General features: G+C 31.9%; 1 protein-coding gene across 7 annotated transcripts in view; it reads left to right on the top strand.

Moving 5' to 3' along the window:
• The window catches only part of LOC141401023 (organic cation transporter protein), a 33517-nt gene extending 15361 nt beyond the window's left edge, over nt 1-18156 (top strand). For 6 of the 7 annotated variants that reach the window (XM_073980826.1, XM_073980852.1, XM_073980845.1 and 3 more), the window contains 5 exons: nt 10065-10760; nt 10832-10986; nt 16604-17107; nt 17172-17312; nt 17509-18156. In XM_073980826.1, coding sequence (XP_073836927.1) covers nt 10174-10760; nt 10832-10986; nt 16604-17107; nt 17172-17312; nt 17509-17906 — 1785 coding nt within the window. In that variant the 5' untranslated portion in view covers nt 10065-10173 and the 3' untranslated portion in view covers nt 17907-18156. Of the gene's footprint in view, nt 1-6266; nt 6369-10064; nt 10761-10831; nt 10987-16603; nt 17108-17171; nt 17313-17508 lie in introns of those variants that run through there. The other variant, XM_073980835.1, reaches the window with a different exon arrangement.
• The last annotated feature ends 780 nt before the right edge of the window (nt 18157-18936 follow it).

The following is an 18936-nucleotide window of genomic DNA, read 5'->3' as shown; positions in this document are numbered from 1 at the left end:
CTTAACACTTCTTTCCATTTTAAGGTTACTTTTTATAATTGTTTGCTAAGAGAAGCAAATACTTACTATGATACTAAATTTTGCAGGTTATGCAAAAAGGTGTCGATTGATGTGCAGTGATTGACATAATTTCCGACATGTGTTTTAGACATCAGGCTTCAGGGTGATGTAGCTATAAAGTTACATGGGACCGAAGTTGGGATAGAATCGGTCTGGTGTCCCTAGGTAAGAACTTCTCGTCGCGTGAGAAGTGATGATGTTCTCTTTCCATTGTGTGTCGCTGATGCCCAACTGGGCATTCCCGCTATCATCTCAGGCGTGCCTACAAAGAATGTATATGTTATCAAAAGTTAAGCCTAATATTTTGGGGTTATTGGATGTCGGGATGTTTTGTGCCGGATATGGATATTAACTTCAAAATTGTTCTTATTAAAAATTATCAAAGGGCCTTTAGAAATCGCTTTCGGTGCGGGAACTTTTTTCACCGAATCGAGCGAAAAAGTTATAGCCCTAATGCACACTTCTATTCTTCTTTATGTTTTGTTTTTTTTAACAACAACATACACCCGCAATTTCTTCACGTGTAGATCACACCCGTAATTGTTTAGCATGCCAATAAAAAGACCCCTCAATAAATTTCGATATGATACGCGCAATGCTATCACCAACGCCACAATCTAAAATTAGGTCGTTTGCAGTATTCATTGGATCTTAGAAGTCTCGCGACAACAACATTGCGATGTGACTCAATTAATTTGGCAATAAATTTGCAATGATGGTGTTAAGTAAAAAAAACAACTGAAGGTTTTTTACAATTAAGAATAATTTTTATATAGGATTAGTTTGTTATAAAACGAGAAGATTTTTCTGGAAACATTGTCTGTAATTTTCCTCTTTCTATTTTTGGTGACTTTTTTAATTTCACACATTTTTTATAACACAAATATCTGATTAGCGTTAATTTTGTTTCGAAAAGTGTGTCTTTCTAATTTTCGACTCTTCTAATTATCGGGTTTATCTTGATCTTACTATTTTATTACCTCCAAAACCAAACAAGAACGGTGCAAATTAAAAGTTTTCTCTGTAGTTGATTTGCTGATATAAGAACTGTTACGCAAAAAAAACTCCAATGTCTTAATTTTGCTAATAGAGCAGACCACCTTAATTTTGCTAATAGAGCAGCAGACCACGTTTAAATGTTTATTTTATTAATTAACATATTGACATTAAATAATTTGTATTCAGCAATAAATCAAATAGTTTTGATTAGTTTATTCGTTATAAGCGTATTTGAGGCTATACGACAATTGGTGGTAATTAAATTTCTTTTGGAAAATAAGAAAGAGGTATAGTTCCCAAAATATTCAAGTATTTTTATCACCACAGTCTTATAATTATATTTATATATATTATATTATACATATAATATATATAATTATATTATATACACTGGTGTGCGAAATAATAGAGCCACTGAAGTTACAACGCAATAAACGTTTCTAAATCACTTCTGAAAAGTGTGTTATGGCGGAATTTGAATTTTTATAGTGGAACATTATCCCATAAATGAAATTCAGTCAACATTTGTCCAATTTGGGGGTTGACCTTGTATTAGGCAGGGCAGAGCCTGTAAAGAGGTGTGCGAAATAATAGAGCCACTTTAAGTAAATAAGACAATTTCTTAAGGAAATTAAAATTTTACCGTCAAAATCATAAGGAAAACTTTAGTTTTCCTTCCTAACATTATTTTACTGAATAAACCTGCACCAAAAACTAAAATTTTTACTCCCGTTCCAGAGTTAATGGGGCTGAAACCCCATATGGGCCCAGAATCAAAGATAATGCCCCATAAAGACCAATATACCCCAAATATCAATAATATTTGTGATTGTGAAGAAAATGTGCTAAACTACTATCAAAAATAAGAAAACATCAAAAACCGGTCGAAAAAAGGTAATATTTTTATGATTTTAGCGCAAAAAATGGGGGCTCCTGCAAGGAATATTACCATTTGTAGCTCCTCTGCTCCAATAAAAGAGTAAATTATTGATTTTTATCAACTCTAACAGATCTTGGGTGTTATTTAAAAACAGTCTAAAACAATTTGTGGGTACAGAAATCACGAATCTTAAACATAAGGGCAGAGTATGTTTACTCGTGATCGTAGACTAACGCGTGGGTTGGCCTATGGCTGAACATTTTCCTTGGCAGGTGGTATAAAATTTATTTAATTTGAACGGGGAGCTTCGGATATCATTTTCATTCACCACTGGTAGCCTTGACAGTTAATAAAGCTAACCTCTATGATTTATAAGGTCACAAATACTCAGCAATAAAGGAGGTAGCCACAGATGGGTATCCTTGGAGAACTGTTATAAACATACTGTTTAATCCAGCCTGAAGAGACCAGATGTTTAGCTGCGAAAGCAGAAAGTTTTAGGTGGAACACCAAGTAGACTGTATATTTTAGGATATGTGGAGTATCCACAATAAAGCGTAGCTTTTGTTGTTGTTTGCCTCGTAGAGGTTGTGCGGTGTAAATAAACGAAAAAGAAGAGAAATAAAAACACAAAATTTTTTAGTATTGATGTTTGGTATGTTTATTGAATGTTTGCTCGTAAAGCTTTTACCTTTTTTCGTAAACAATAATTGTTGTTAGTATTGTTAATTGGACGGAGTCCGTGAACGAAGTTCGTCTATTCTGCCTTGTGTCGAATAACACACCCTACCCAAACGCAACTTTAACTAGACTTTGGCGGGCAAACTGTCAACCTCTCTTGACAGAATATGTCAATATTACTTAGCGCCGAAAGCGCAAAGTTGAATGATTTACGTAGTAGACTATTTCTGACAAGGGGGGTTGACACATGACTGAAAGTCAGTCGAATTAGAATAACAAAGCCAATTTGAACTTTAACACATACTCTGTCTTTATGTTTAAGATTCGTGATTTCTGTACCAATAAATTGTTTTAGACTGTTCTTAAATAATACCTAAGATATGTTAAAGTTGATAACAATCAATAATTTACTCGTTTATTGGAGCAGCGGAGCTACAAAGGGTAATATTTCTTGCATGACCCCCCATTTTTTTGCTCTAAAATCATTAAAATATTAACTTTTTGACCGGTTTTTGATATTTTCTTATTTCTGATAGTAGTTTGGCACATTTTCTTCACAATCACAAATATTATTGATATTTGCGGTATATTGGAGGTCTTTATGGGGCATTATCTTTCATTCTGGGCCCATATGGGTTTACAGCCCCATTAACTCTGGAACGGGAGTTAAAATTTTAATTTTTGGTGCAGGTTTATTCAGTAAAATAATGTTAGGAAGGAAAACTAAAGTTATCCTTATGATTTTGACGGTAAAATTTTAATTTCCTTAAGAAATTGTCTTATTTACTTAAAGTGGCTCTATTATTTCGCACACCTCTTTACAGGCTCTGCCCTGCCTAATACAAGGTCAACCCCCAAATTGGACAAATGTTGACTGAATTTCATTTATGGGATAATGTTCCACTATAAAAATACAAATTGCGCCATAACACACTTTTCAGAAGTGATTTAGAAACGTTTATTGCGTTGTAACTTCAGTGGCTCTATTATTTCGCACACCAGTGTATATAATTATAATTATATTATTATATAATTATAACTAGCTGACCCGGTCCGCGTTGCTGGCCCGTTGTTTGGGTTCTCTGTGTAAACTTTAGTTATCTGTCCAGTATTGATGTCAATGTTTTGACATAAATTCCATGTAATGGTATCTCCCAAATTTAAGATATAAAATCTCTTTTGTTATACCCTTCACATAAATGGACAGTTTAAAGCGCTTTGTGACCCACATATAATGGTCGGTGCAGGTCAATTAACATTGCTATATATTGGTTTGTTGGTCTCGGTTGGGGTCATAAATATTACTGCAGAGAATTGTCAGTATAGGTCCACGTTTTGATATACATAGCTCCCATAGAACGGTACCGGCTGATTTTCACTATTTTTTTAGGATTTAACATCATTATCACACCAAAATGGCTGTAATCTGGTTTTAATATAATTTAAAGATGCGAGCATAAATATTCGGATCGACCGAAAGATACGCCTTTTTCTTTGCGCTCGGTATGCAACAGCTATAGGTTCACGTTTTGATATATCTCCCAAAAAACAGTACCTCCCGATTTTCGATAGTTCGGAGATATAGCCACTGTTGGGGGTCGTAAACAGTCTTGCAGAAAATTTTCAGTATACGTCCTCGTTTTGATATACATAGGTCCCATAGAACGGTGGCGACTAATTTTCGCTATTTTTGGTGGATTTAACCTCATTCAGCCCGATCGAACGTAACGCCTTTTTTCTTCGCGCTCTATTTTACCATTATTGCATGGTAAAATACCCCTCAGCGAAATGTATGTTCCTTCGGTATATGTATGGCACCATTTATATAATTCATAAAAAATTACTTCTATAAACTATAAACTGAAATCAATGCTCATGCAGTTTCACTTCCCACATTTTGAGATTTTATCCGTAATTGTAATATTTTCAAAAATCGGACACTATCGCGGTATTCTGATTCTAATGATGATATTGTTTTGTATATCAATAACTTTGTCTGATGTCCAATCATTTTTCTGGAATTTCGGTCTAGTGACATCTCAAGTTATCGGGATTTCACTGTATTCCAAAATGTGGAGTTGATCGAGCTATCCCACTTATTGTTAAGTGTTCAGGGTTTGTAGCGTTTTTTATGCACACTTACAAAATTATGTATATTATCTGAAATAATAAATGTTTGAACATTTTGTGATGACCATGATATTTCACTTCCGCGAAGACCATTCAGGGTCAAGACAGTATTACAATAGTATTGCAAACAATCTGTAAACAATACTTTCAAAAATATCATGGACTTCAGATTTTTTTTTAAATTTTGAAGGAGAACCTCCGGTCACTACCTCCGGCCACTACCACTTGTTCAAGCTAGTGTTTATATCATTTTTGTGTCACGCTTACTAAAATTATGTATATTAATTGAAATAATACATTTTTGAAAATTTTGAGATGACCGCGATTTCAGATTTTATTAAAAACATTGTAGGGGAGGACCACCGGTCACTACACTTAGTCGTATAAAAACAGCTTACGAACGTTCTAATTAATTGAAATAATACATTTTTGAAAATTTTGGGATGACCGCGATATTTCACTTCCGCGACGACCATTCAGGGTCAAGACAGTAATTACAATAGCATTGCAAACAATTTGTAAACAATATATTAAAAAGTATCTTGAATTTCGCGGTTTTCTTAAAAAATTGTGGGGAGGACCACCGGTCACTACACTTAGCGGGTTAAATAAATAGATTACGACCTATTCTCAGACCTAAAAACTTCACATACAAAATTTTATAAGATTTCCCAATCGATTTTTCGGAATTGCTTTATCGTGACATCTCAAGTTATCGGGATTTTACTGTATTCCAAAATATGGCGTTGACCGCGTTATCCCACACATAGAAGGCAGTGTTATAGCGGTTTTATAGTCACGCTTACTAAAATTTGCTATACTATCTGAAATAGTATATTTTTGAATAATTTAGGATGACCGCGATATTTCACTTCCGCGACGACCATTTAAGAAAATATATAGCCTATTTTCACCACCGGTCTTCCCAGTACATTATCGGAAATTTTCCAAAAAATCTATTCAGCCGTTTTTGAGTCTTTTCCTTTTTGAATAATTTGGAATGACCGCGATATTTCACTTCCGCGACGACCATTCAAGAAAATATATAGCCTATTTTCACCACCGGTGTTCCCTGTACATTATCTGAAATTTTCAAGAAAATCTGTTCAGCCGTTTTTGAGTCTATTCGGAACATACAAACATACAAACATAGTAACATACACACATTGTCTTTTATATATTAGATTATATGTATATGATATACATATGTACATACATAGAGAAATTCATATTTTCATTTCTTCTTTTAGCAGAGCAGAGGAATTCATATGAATTACTTCTGGCTTCAAACAGCTGTTTTTTTATTAATAATAAATATTGAAATTTAGTACATTTTTTGTTCTGTCACATATTGTTTTTTTTTTTTTTATTTTTGTCCTTTTCCTTTACACGTGACATTTTATTATCGTATTTACTCTCCGATTGTCATAAATACGAATTTCTTTATAAAAACAAACAATAAAAGAAAACAAAATAAAAAAGTGTGTGTGTGTGTGTACAAATTAAGACGGGTGCTGTTTGCAATTTTGAAACATGTAAAGATTAAATTAAGCTTTTTTTTTGGTTTTCGTAAAATAGCACCTGTTTAAGCCAAGTGATCGGTGAGCAGACCACGAAGGTAAAAATAAATCAAATTTAATTAATTTTTGACATGGTGGAAATGTATATTTTTATCTTTTTTTCTTGTTTTATTTGATTTATTTGTTATATTTTGTCACACGTGAATACCCAGCAGCCCAGGTAAATAAATATCGGAGTTGCCTACATTTAAATACCCTCAGCCTATGGCTGTCAAAAATAAATTAACAGAAATACTATGACTAGATCCGTAATTTTTAAAAAGAAACAGCATTTTCGTATTTTACAAAAGATGGATTGGAAATTTCCTGCGTACATTTTTAGATATTTGTTTGGAAGTTGTCAACACAATCTAAAAGTGTGGCAAAATTATAGCGCTGTAAAAATACCAAAATGACTACCAAAAACTTTAGTGCCAGAGGTATATGAAGGAGTGGCCACAAATATTTGGAGATTTCGGGACCTATTTCTCAAGAAGTATAGTTTTCACATCCACTATCCGCAATTAAAATTTCAAAACTATACGAGAAGTAGCCTTAAGCTGGATGAATGTTCTAAAGATTTGAAATTTTGCGGAAGACATCCCAACCAGCCACCATGGGATTTCATTTCAAAAATGGTCTACAGAAGCAACCTTTGTTCCAAAAAGGGTCTATAGAAGCACCCTTTCTTTCATAAGGGGCACCCTTTCTTTCAAAAAGGGTCTATAGAAGTACACTTTCTTACAGAAAGGGTATATAAAAGCACCATTTCTTTCATAAGGGGCACCCTTTCTTTCATAAAGGGTTTATAGATATACCCTTTCTTACAGAAATGGTCTATAGAAGCACGATTTCTTTCAAAAAATACTCTATAGAAGCACCCTTTCTTACAGAAAGGGTCTATAGATGTACCCTTTCTTACAGAAAGGGTCTATAGAAGTACCCTTTCTTTAAGAAAGGGTCTATAGAAGCACCCTTTCTTTAAGAAAGGGTCTAAGAAGCATCCTTTCGTTTAGAAAAGGTCTATAGAAGCACTCTTCCTTTCAGACAGGGTCTATAGAAACACCCTTTCTTGAAGAAAGGGTCTATAGAAGCACCCTTTCTTTAAGAAAGGGTCTAGAAGCACACTTTCTTTAAGAAAGGGTCTATAGAAGCACCCTTTCTTTAAGAAAGGGTCTATAGAAGCACCCTTTCTTTAAGAAAGGGTCTATAGAAGCACCCTTTCTTTAAGAAAGGGTCTATAGAAGCACCCTTTCTTGAAGAAAGGGTCTATAGAAGCAGCCTTTCTTTAAGAAAGGGTCTATAAAAGCACCCTTTCTTGAAGAAAGGACCTTTCAGAAAGGGTCTATAAAAGCACCCTTTTTTTCAGAAAGGACCTTTCAGAAAGGGTCTATTGAAGCACCATATCTTTCAAAAAGGGCCTATTGAAGCACCCTATTTTTAGAAAAGGTCTATTGAAGCACCCGACATTTCCTGAGTATTTAAGCCATGAAAAACTTCTCTACAAGTGGTGTCGTAAGACACGCCGTTCGGACTCGGCAATAAAAAGTAGGTCCCATATCATTGAGCCAATATGAATCGGCGTGCACTCATTGATATGAGAGAAGTCTCCCTTGTCCCATCTGGGATGTTTGTGGAACAATTATTATTATTATTATTGAAGCACCCTATCTTTCAGAAAGGGTCTATTGAAGCACCCTCTTTTTCAGAAAGAGTCTATAGAAGCATCCTTTTTTTCAGGATGGGTCTCTAGAAACACCTTTTTTTCAGGATGGGTCTAGAAAAGCACCCTTTCTTTTAAGAAAGGGTCTAGAAAAGCACCCTTTCTTTCAGAAAGGACCTTTCAGAAAGGGTCTATAAAAGCACCCTTTCTTTCAGAAAGGACCTTTCAGAAAGGGTCTATAAAAGCACCCTTTTTTTCAGAAAGGACCTTTCAGAAAGGGTCTATTGAAGCACCATATCTTTCAAAAAGGGCCTATTGAAGCACCCTATTTTTAGAAAAGGTCTATTGAAGCACCCTATCTTTCAGAAAGGGTCTATTGAAGCACCCTATCTTTCAGAAAGGGTCTATAGAAGCATCCTTTTTTTCAGGATGGGTCTATAGAAGCACCTTTCTTTTAGAAAAGGTCTATGGAAGCACCTCTTCTTCAGGATGGGTCTATAGAAGCACCTTTTCTTCAGGATGGGTCTATAGAAGCACCTTTTCCTCAGGATGGGTCTATAGAAGCACCTTTTCTTCAGGATGGGTCTATAGAAGCACCTTTTCTTTTAGAAAGGGTCTATAGAAGCACCCGATCTTTCAGAATGGGTCTAGAAGCGCCCTTTCTTTCAGAATGGGTCTAGAAGCGCCCTTTATTTCAGAAATGGTCGATAGAAGGACCATTTCTTTCAGAAATGATCTATAGAAGGACCCTTTCTCTCAGAAATGGTCTATAGAAGCACCCTTTCTTTCAGAAAGTTTCTATAGAAGCACCCTTTCTTTCAGAAAGGTTCTATAGAAGCACCCTTTCTTTCAGAAAGGTTCTATAGAAGCACCTTTTCTTTCAAAAAGAGTCTATAGAAGCACCCTTTCTTTCAGAAAAAGTCTACGGAAGCACCCTTTCTTTCAAAAATAGTCTATAGAAGCTCGCTTTCTTTCAGAAAGGACGTATAGAAGCACCCTTTCTTTCAGAAAGGGTCTATAGAAGCACCCTTTTCTTATAGAAGACCACAGATCTTCCTATAGAATACTAGAAGTCATAGAAAACCTGGGACCTGCATACGTTTTCATGAAGAAAACCACGGATCTTTCACAGGCATTTGTATAGATGGCCACAAGCCTTCACATAGAAGAAGACCAGATGTTTTCTTATAGAAGACCACAAGTATTCATATCGAACTCCAGGGAAAAAACCACAGGTATTCAGATAGAAGAAGACTTAATGTCTTCCTAAGGCAAACCAAAGGTCTTTATATAGAAGGCCAAAGGTGTTCTTTATAGAAGACAACAGGTCTTCATACAAAACATTCGATGTTTTCATATAACAGACCAGTGGTCTTCAAAAAGAAAACCGGTTGTCTTCTTTTGGACACCACTGTTCTTCATATAAAGACCAGACGTCTTCATATAGTCTTCGTTTTAATTGTATGTTTGTACGTTCATTTTATACTTAATCTGGCTCTGGGTCTATCTCCATTTCTAGGAATAGTGTCTTCATATTGAAGACCCGAGGTCTTTACATAGAAGACAAAAGGTATCTTGATTAAGAAGACATCAGGTTTTCAAGTAGAAACACAAAAGCCTGCATACTAAAAACCAGAAGTCTTCGTGTTGAAGACCAGAGTCTTCCTTATGGAAACACAGCAAGTCATCAGGTCCACAGGTCTTCATATTGAGGAACACTGGCCTTCTATTTTAATCTCAACACGAGCAGATTTGAAATGTTGTAATTGATAACTATTTATGACTTATAAAATTCCACAATATCTCGTGTTGTAATCGAATTGAAATGCGGAACATGGAATTGATTTGTGTTTGCGATTCATTCATTCATTAGAATTTCAATCCAAGGTCCACTCCCCCCTTTCCCAAATTGTGTCTTAATTACAGTCCTAAGAAATATTTGTGGTTTGAAAATGCGAACGAACCACAACAGATTCAGTTCTGTTAATTGTTTTTATAAATCGAATCAATTGATGTTAATTGAAATGAATTGTAAAATGAAAGTTTGAACATGGAATTCTCATCGTTTTTATTTTACTTTTTAATATTTCAGAGTATCTCCAAGAAAACAACATGGAAGTCTGAAAAACAGCGGATAGTAAGGAAGCAGTAGCATCAATATCCAATATTAATATTGAAAAACCACAAATCCACACAACAAAATGTCACAATCGAATGGTACGAGTAGGGTGTCACCCAATCACACCCCCAAAATGGGCCAACACAACATGGCCTTTGTCAAGGAGGCAAATGAGAACAATCACAATCATATTCTCGGAGAAAAGGATGGTACAAATAATTTTCACATTCCAGCAGCAACACATACCCCACCAGCCACTTCATCACCTTCAGCTGCACCACCCACAGATATAATTGGCCAAATTGTTGGTGATTTTGGAGTGTGGCAACTTCGCACAGTTCTAATAATATTCCTCTGTAAAATACCAGCCTCTTGGTTTATGGCCTGTATTATTTTCACAGCACCTGAATTGTATCCCCAGAAGGAATTCGAATGCGTTGCCGAAGGTTTGACGGTGAATCAAACAATCACCCCCAATCAATGTTATATTGACGATCTGGAGGGAGGCCGCCAGCAATGTACCCAGTTCCTATATAATTTCGATTTCCGATCATTGATTATGGAATTTGATTTGGTCTGTTTGCGGGATATTTTTGTCGCCTGGACACAATTTTGGCATTTGTTCGGTGTGATGGCGGGTGGTGTGTTGGGCACAAAAATGATGTTGTTGTAAGTAATTCAGTGGAATATTTGTTGGAGAATGACATAATAGGTGTGTTTTTTGTTGTTGTTTCTTTCAGTATCAGTCCTCGCAATGTCTACTTCATTGGACAAATGGCCCAAATCATTTGTGGTGTTGTAACCGGATATGCTCGAGACTTTAGTTTACACTGTGCCTTCCGTTGTTTGTCTGCAGTGTGCTGTGCTATGATGTTTACCTCAGGACAAGCCATATGTAAGTGTTCAAATAAAAAAAAAACGGCAGATTAGGTTTAAGAATTGTCAAAGGGGAAAGGAATAACAACAAACAGCAATTGCGTAATCGGGAAAGCATATATAATTGCTGCCGAACGCCTCTACAAGTTGTGGATAGTGGATTGCCCATTGGATTTGCCAAAAAGCCAGTCGAATTAAATAAACAACCACAGATAATTATTCTGATTTGGGAGGAAAATCTCGAAGTAAGTGTCTGAGTTTATTTACTACGAGACTCTTGTCCCAGATCCTCCACTTTTCATCAACTGTTTTAAAATATTCACAAATTGCGGACCCGTTGCAACAGAATATAATATGTGTGTGTGCTCGTTTTCTCTTTAATCTGACACTGGCTTTATTTCAAGGGCTATGAATGTAACTGCTTCTATTCGTTGTTAAGAAGGTTTGGCATGAAAATTGAAATGTGCAAGGTGGCGTGTCATCGATAGTTGTACACATCCCTAAACTAATCTCTTTTGTCGTGGTGGCTGATGTTCTTCAGCTGCGATATATAATGTCGTATAGGTCAAGAAGATCACTTCTGTCATGTCTAGGTGAGGGTTGACCTATCCACCATATGATTATTAGGATGACTCTCATGGTAACAACCAATCAAGATCAACTGTAAGCAAAGAATTGCAAGTTGTGGAATTCTGTAACTCATATTTTGAGTTACCGACAAAAATCGGCAACTTTAAAACGCAAAATTATGAATAAAAAGTTCAAATAAAAGTTGACAACACTGTTGCTATCGCTAGAACTTTTTATTAATCTCTAACTTATCGAATAATATCGTTAATTACCGAAATTATAAACATTTTTATGTTACCGATGTTTGTCGGTAACTCAAAAAATGATTTAGAGAATCGCACTACAGGTTGATCTTTCTATAGAATATTAGTTTGTTTTATTATAGAAAACCAGTTGGTCTTCTTATAAAAGACCTGTTCGCCTTTCTAAAGAAGACCATTTGGTCTTTCTATAGAAGACCAGTTGGTCCTTCCATATACGAGCAAATGGTTTCTCTATAGTATACCAGTTAGTCTCCTCATAGGAACCAGGCGGTCGGCATGTAGAAGATCCTTTAAGAATATGCCTCAGGTGGTCGGTCTTTTATAGAAAGAGAGAGCAATCTATTGTGTTACATACTGGAATAATCTACGTCTCCTCAAATTTTAAAAAAATATTTATTTTTTGATTAATATTTATTTTTAAAAATACAATTATTATAAAATATTTAAAAAAATGTAATTTCTTTGAATTATATTAAAAAAAAATAATTTTTTCAAAATACATATTTTTTAAAATTTTAAAATTTTTTAAAACATTTTTTTAGAAAACTTCACATTTCCATCAGAAATATTTTTTAATGAGGTAAAATTTCGTTGAAAAACATTTTTTTAAATTCAAATTTATTTTAAAAAATATTAAAACATATAATAATCAAATTTCTTTGAAAATGTCTGTTTAAATTTTTCAAAAATAATTTGCTTCGTTACGTCTTTGGAAAAAAATTTAAATCAAAAATATTTTTTAAAAGAATTTAATTTTTTTACATTCCTTCAAATATTTTTAACGAAATTAAAATTTCTTTGAAAAATATGTTTTAATTCCTTCGAAATCCTTTCCTATATCATTGAAATTTCTTTAAAAAAATAAATGTCACCAATTTTTTATTTAAATTTAAATTTCTTTGAAATAAATGTTTTTAAAACGCCCCATACACTATCAAATTTTGATGTCAACATTTGCAGTAGTATGTGTACATTTTTCAAAATATGAGAATGTGTGTGTGTATTTTATGGATTGAGGAAAATCAAAATAGTTTTGATTTTCAAAATGAAACCCAATCAATCCGATGAATATGGTTTATTTTCAAAATTGTCAAAAAGAAATTTTGAAAAAAAGAAAATATTGTGTTTGGAAAGAAATAAAAAATTGAAGTTCATTCGTTTTTTAGAGGAAAATTTGAAGATTTCGGTCGCGATTGAAGGCTGATTGAATGCTTTGCTACACACTTATCAAGCACACACGTACAGCAGGAGTTCATCGGATGGACAAGCCAATTTGATAGTGTATGAGCCGCTTAATAAATCAAATTTCTTTGAAAATTTTTTTGAAAAAATTTCAAATTTCAGTGCAAAATATTAAAAAAAAAAATGTTCGGGTATAAAATGTTTTTTGTTGAAGAAGTTATTGAAAAATAACTTCGGTGGAGAATATCCACAAACAAGAAACAAGGGAACTGATGAGATCCTGTGGCGAGGGTCGAAACTAGTCTTCCCTGCATTACCCCTTGGCGAACAATGCCAAACCTTCGCCACTAATAAATTAGTTGTTTGAAATATTAAAACAATAACAATTGGATTAAGCCAGACTATTTTGAAAAATTAAAAAAATATTTCTTCGAACAATAAAGTTTAAATAATGACATTAGTTTGGAAAATATATAAAAAATTGTATTTGTATTTCTTAAAATATCAAATTTAATTGAAAAAATGATTTAAAAAAATAATTGCTCTCTGCAAAATTGTATTTAAAAAATTCTGAATTTCGAAAAAATATTTTTTTTTAAAAAATATATATTTTCTTAATTTTTTATATATTTGTAAATTAATTCAAATTTCTTTGAAGAATATTTTCCTTCTAAAAATCAAATATCTTCGATAAACCTTTTTAAAAAAAAATAATTTTTTTTAAATTAAATTCTTTTGAATTTCATATTTTTTGATTAAATTTATTTTTGTTGTTAATTCAATAGCTTTTGAAAATTATTTTTCTAAAAAAATCAAAATTTCGTAAGAATAATAGTTTTTTTTGGCAAATTTGTGTGGTATGAGAATCAAATTTCTTGGAAAAATATTTAAAAAAATAAATTTCCTTAAACAATATTTTTCTACTAAATCGAAATACTTCACATTACTTTGAAAAATGTTAACTTGAGAAAATTTTTTAAAAAAATTCAAATTTCTTAAAAATTTAAATACTTAAAAAATAAATTTCTTTGAAGAATTTTTTTTTAATGTTAAATTTCATGGATCAACAATATTTAATTATTTAATTAAAATTTTTCGATAAATATAAAAAATATATTATTTGATTTCTTTAAATTATTTTTTTTTAATTTTGTTTAAAATTCACATTTCTTTGATATTTTTTAATTCATTTTTTTTTAATATTCTTCTAATTTGTTTTTTTTTCCTAAATAATAAAATTTGATAAATAATTCCATTCAACCTTACTTTTCTAAAAAAAAATAAAAAAAAACTCTTGAGAATAGGATTTTTATCAAAATTAATTTTTTTGGAAATTTTTTATAAAAATCTGATTTTTTTAAAAATTTTAAATATTTCATGCTTCTTTAAAAATAATTTAAAAAAAATTAAAATTTCAAAATTTCTTGAGAATAAATAACAATTTTTAGCAAATTTAAATTATTTGAAAAATGTTTATTTTATGAAAATAAATTTTATTTTTATTTTAATTTAATTTTTTTACATTACTTCAAATATTTTTAACGAAATTAAAATTTCTTTTGAAAAAAATTAAATTTTCTGTTCAAAATATTTAAAAACAAACACATTTCTTCGAAAAATATTATTTAAATAATAACATTTCTTTGGAAAATATATAACAAAATTATATTTGAATTTTTTAAAATATTTTTTTTTAATATTCAACATAGAGAAATATTTCTTAAAATATCAAATTTCATTAAAAATGGATAAATTTGCATTTTTACCCAAGTTATTAAAGAATGTGCTATTTCGATGAAACACTTTAAACCGTACACATTTTGGACTTTTTGAAAGAAAATTAAAAAAAATATATATAACGGTACGTTATCGAAGCCAAACTTTTCGTTGAAATATACTTCATAAGATTGCAAACCAAGATATATAAACATTACCGAGGTTATTCCACGGATATCGACTAAAATGAAGTAACAAAAAGCAATTTGAAATGTGCTATTGACACAAAACGGAGTGTATAACAAAATTATATTTGAATTTTTTAAAATTATTTTTTTAAATATTCAACATAGAGAAATATTTCTTAAAATATCAAATTTCATTGAAAAATTATTTAAAAAATAATTGCTCTTTGGAAAATAAAAACAAATATTTTGAAATAAAAAAAAAAAATATTTTTTTAAAAAATATATTTTCTTAATTTTTTGTATATTTTAAAATTAATTCAAAAATTTTTGAAGAATAATTTTCTTTTAAAAATCGAATATCTTCGATAAACATTTAAAAAAAATCATTTTTTTAAATTAAATTCTTTTGAAAATATTCACATTCTTTAATATTCTTCAAAAATTTTTTCAACATTATAAAATTTGAGAAATAATTTCTTAAATTTCCTTGAACATTATTTTTCTAAAAAATCAAAATTTCATGAAAAGAGAATTTTTAACAAATTTAAATTTTTGGAAAACAATTTTTTTTGTAAAAATTTAATTTTTTAAAAATTTCAGGTTTCTTTGAAAAATAATTTTGAAAAAATTAAAAATGAGAATAACAATTTTTAGCACATTTAATTTTTTGAAAGTTGTCTATTTTATGAAAATAAATTTTATATTTTTTTTAGATTTTCAATATTTTTCTTCAAAATTCCAATGTCTTAAAAAGTTAAAAAATTTCCTGAGATATTTTTTAACAGATTTATTTTTTTTCAAAAAATTTATATGTTCTTTTTTCATTTCAGAAGTTTTTTTATATAATGTTTTTAAACATTTTTTACATGTTTTCTGAAAAAATAAACCCTAAAAAATAATTTAAAAAATCCTCGTTCACTTGAAAAAAACTATTTTAAACTATTTTCTATTAAAAAATTATTTCCTTGAAAAATATTTGTAATCATCCACGTTTACGGGAAAAATAAAACAATCTAGTTCTCCAGAAAAAATATTTTTTTTAATTCAGAGAAGAAACATCCATGCCTTCTTATTATTTTTTAACCCCCTATTTTCTTAAAAAATATATTTTATGTATTTTTTTTAAATACACGTTTCTTTAATTTTGTTGTAGCTTCTTGAAACTTATTCTTTAAATAATCCACGTTTCCTCTCATTTTTTGTGGCTTCTTAAAAAAAATATTCATTAAAAAATCCACGTTTCCTTAATTTTTTTGGATTCTTGAGAAAATATTCATTAAAAAATCCACGTTTCCTTAATTTTTTGGATTCTTGAGAAAATATTCTTTAAAAAATCCACGTTTCCTTAATTTTTTTTGGCTTCTTGAGAAAATATTCTTCTTCTTCTTTTGTATTTAAAAATTCACATTTGTTGCTCTTAAAATGTTTTCTTTAAAAATCAACTTGAAAATATTTTCTAAAAAAAATCCACTTTTGTGACTCCATGTATAAATTTATTTTAAAAAATATGCGTTTGTACCTCATTGAAAAAATATTCTTTCAAAAAAATTCGGTTGAAGATGCGCCAATTCTAAAAAATATATAAATCCCCTAATAACAGCGAAGCCCAAAATTATTATATTTTATTCTATTATATTTATGCGATTACTGTCTAGGGGTTGGGTGCTCCACCTAGATGTAGAAAAAATACAATTAAATTCTTTTATTCTTTTTTCAGTTGCTGATATTACTTCCGGCATCTATCGTGTGGGTGCCATAATTCTCTACGATACATTCTGGTCTTTGGGTGTAATATTCCTACCCTCACTCAGTGCCTTCTTCAACAGTTGGACCCACATCTATTTGGGTATTACATTTCCAACATTATTTTTAACCCTACTACTCCAATGGACCCCAGAATCTCCAAGATGGCTGTTGAAAAATGGCACCGATAAAGATATAGACCGTGTGGAGGAGATTGTGAGGGAGGGAGCAGCCATAAATGATCGCCTATGTAAAATTCCTGAAGATTTTCATTATCAACTAAAGAATTTAAGAGATAAATTGAAATCTGCCCCAGCGCCAGCAAAGTGGTTGGATCTGTGGAAGGGTCCCAAAGCCAAACTCCATATGATTGCAGCCCATGTGGCATTGGCTGTATTTGTTACAAATTTCATGGGTATGCTGTTGAATCTTCGTTCGTTTGGTAGGGATTATTTGGTGCCGAATACTGTGGCAATGGGTAAGTCGAGGGGGCGGGGTAATAATTTTTTTGAGATTTTTTTTTTTAATTTGTATTTTTGTAGGTTTCTCCGAAATCTTTGGCTGTTTCTTGGCTTTACATTTCGCTTTGAAACACAACAAATGGAAGTGGCAATTGGCTGGAGGTTTCAATATCGTGACGGGCCTAATTGGGTGCCTTGGATGGTTCTTTAGTCGATCGGAAAGTAAGTTCAAAGTGTAGAAGACTTCCGGAAGGTCCCTAATGTATAGAAGACCACGACATAGAAGATCGCCTATGTAATCTTCTATCCATTTAAGGCCTTATAGACATCTGTATACCGAAGACCCCCAGCAGTTCTTCTAATTTAAATTGAAGAACAGTCTCCACCACACATTTTAATCTTCTCATCTTTCTTTCAGTGAATCCGGAATTGAAGGTCACGCTTTGGATGATAATTGCCACCATACCTAAAATGGGTGTCTCTTGTGCCCAATCGATTATTTTGGCTTGCATGGCTGAGATTATGCCGGCAAATAAAAAAGTCCCCTTTGTTTTCTCTGTGGTGACCTGGGCACGTATATGTTTCCTATCAGCACCCTTTTTTAATGTTCTCAAGAAAATCGATGTCGCCCTTTCGCTTAGCTCGTATTGTGTCATGAGTATCATTGGTGGCATTTGTACCTGTCTAATTTTAACACCGAGAATCTCCAGCACATCACAACAAAATGTTGAGCCCGCACCAGCCAAGAAGGATGTATCACCCCTAGCCAAGCCTGTCTTTACCGTGGAAATGGATGTTAGTAATACTCAACTGTAGGCAACGAAGAAAAAGGAGAAGGAATCCTAATATCCTTAAGAAATGAAAGGAAACTCTTAGCACAAATAAGTAGTTAAATTAATCGTTAAGCTATGTAGTCCAAGATATATATATATATGTGATTTTCAAGAAGTGTACTTAAAGCTCTCTCAAGAGTATTGTTTTTGCTTGTATATATAAGTATTGTTTTTTTTTTATATTAAAAATAAAGTTTTATTAAATGTGATTGCATATACATATCGAATATAAATATCGACTTTGAATTAAGAGACCACAGATTCAAAATATGTTAGTATAAGTATCCTATATAGCCCCTTTGCTGATTTATTTCTATTCCATTGCATGAGAAACAAATCTCATGTTGAAGGTCTTCTCCATCCTAATCTAGACTAACTTTGAGAATTATTTTCTTCAACTACTTGAGAAATTTTAGGAATTGCATTCATTGCACGTGTAATGTTGCTACCATGACCATTAGTAAGTAATGTAAAAAATTGCGTGATTCTAAAATTGTGCAGATTTCAGTCACGCAATTGTTCTGCCTTTACTGACTTGAAATTAATGATTTATTAACAAATGCATTTAATTTTTAGCGAAGGACAATATGTGTTTCTTAGAAATTGTAAATGCATTAAAAATTATTCTTAGTCAACCTAGTGGGGACTTCCGTAACTATTAGAGTTGTGTAGTTGAGGAATGAACTAGTTCCAAGGATCTATTCCGGACAAGGAACTAAAAGAACTATATCCGACTCTTGCATTTTTATAGTTCATATAGTTCCAGTCATGCATATAATTCCTTTCAATTGTAAATTCATTTTTTTTATTTAATTCCACACTCACTTCGATCTTTCACGTTCGATACGCTCATCATTCAGATGCGGCCACATTGTTAAATAAACGTAAATCACATCCTCGTCACATCGCTGGAATTTATTTATTTTTATGTCAATTCATCCACCAAAAGGTGAAAACAAAAACAACAAGTAAACAAGTGAGCCAAGGCTATAGTCGGGTCGGTACCGACTATG

This window comes from Musca autumnalis, unplaced genomic scaffold (genome assembly GCF_047663935.1).
Source record: "Musca autumnalis isolate F117 unplaced genomic scaffold, ASM4766393v1 scaffold_1, whole genome shotgun sequence".
Lineage (NCBI taxonomy): Eukaryota > Metazoa > Arthropoda > Insecta > Diptera > Muscidae > Musca > Musca autumnalis.
This window is presented reverse-complemented; position numbering and strand designations above follow the sequence as displayed.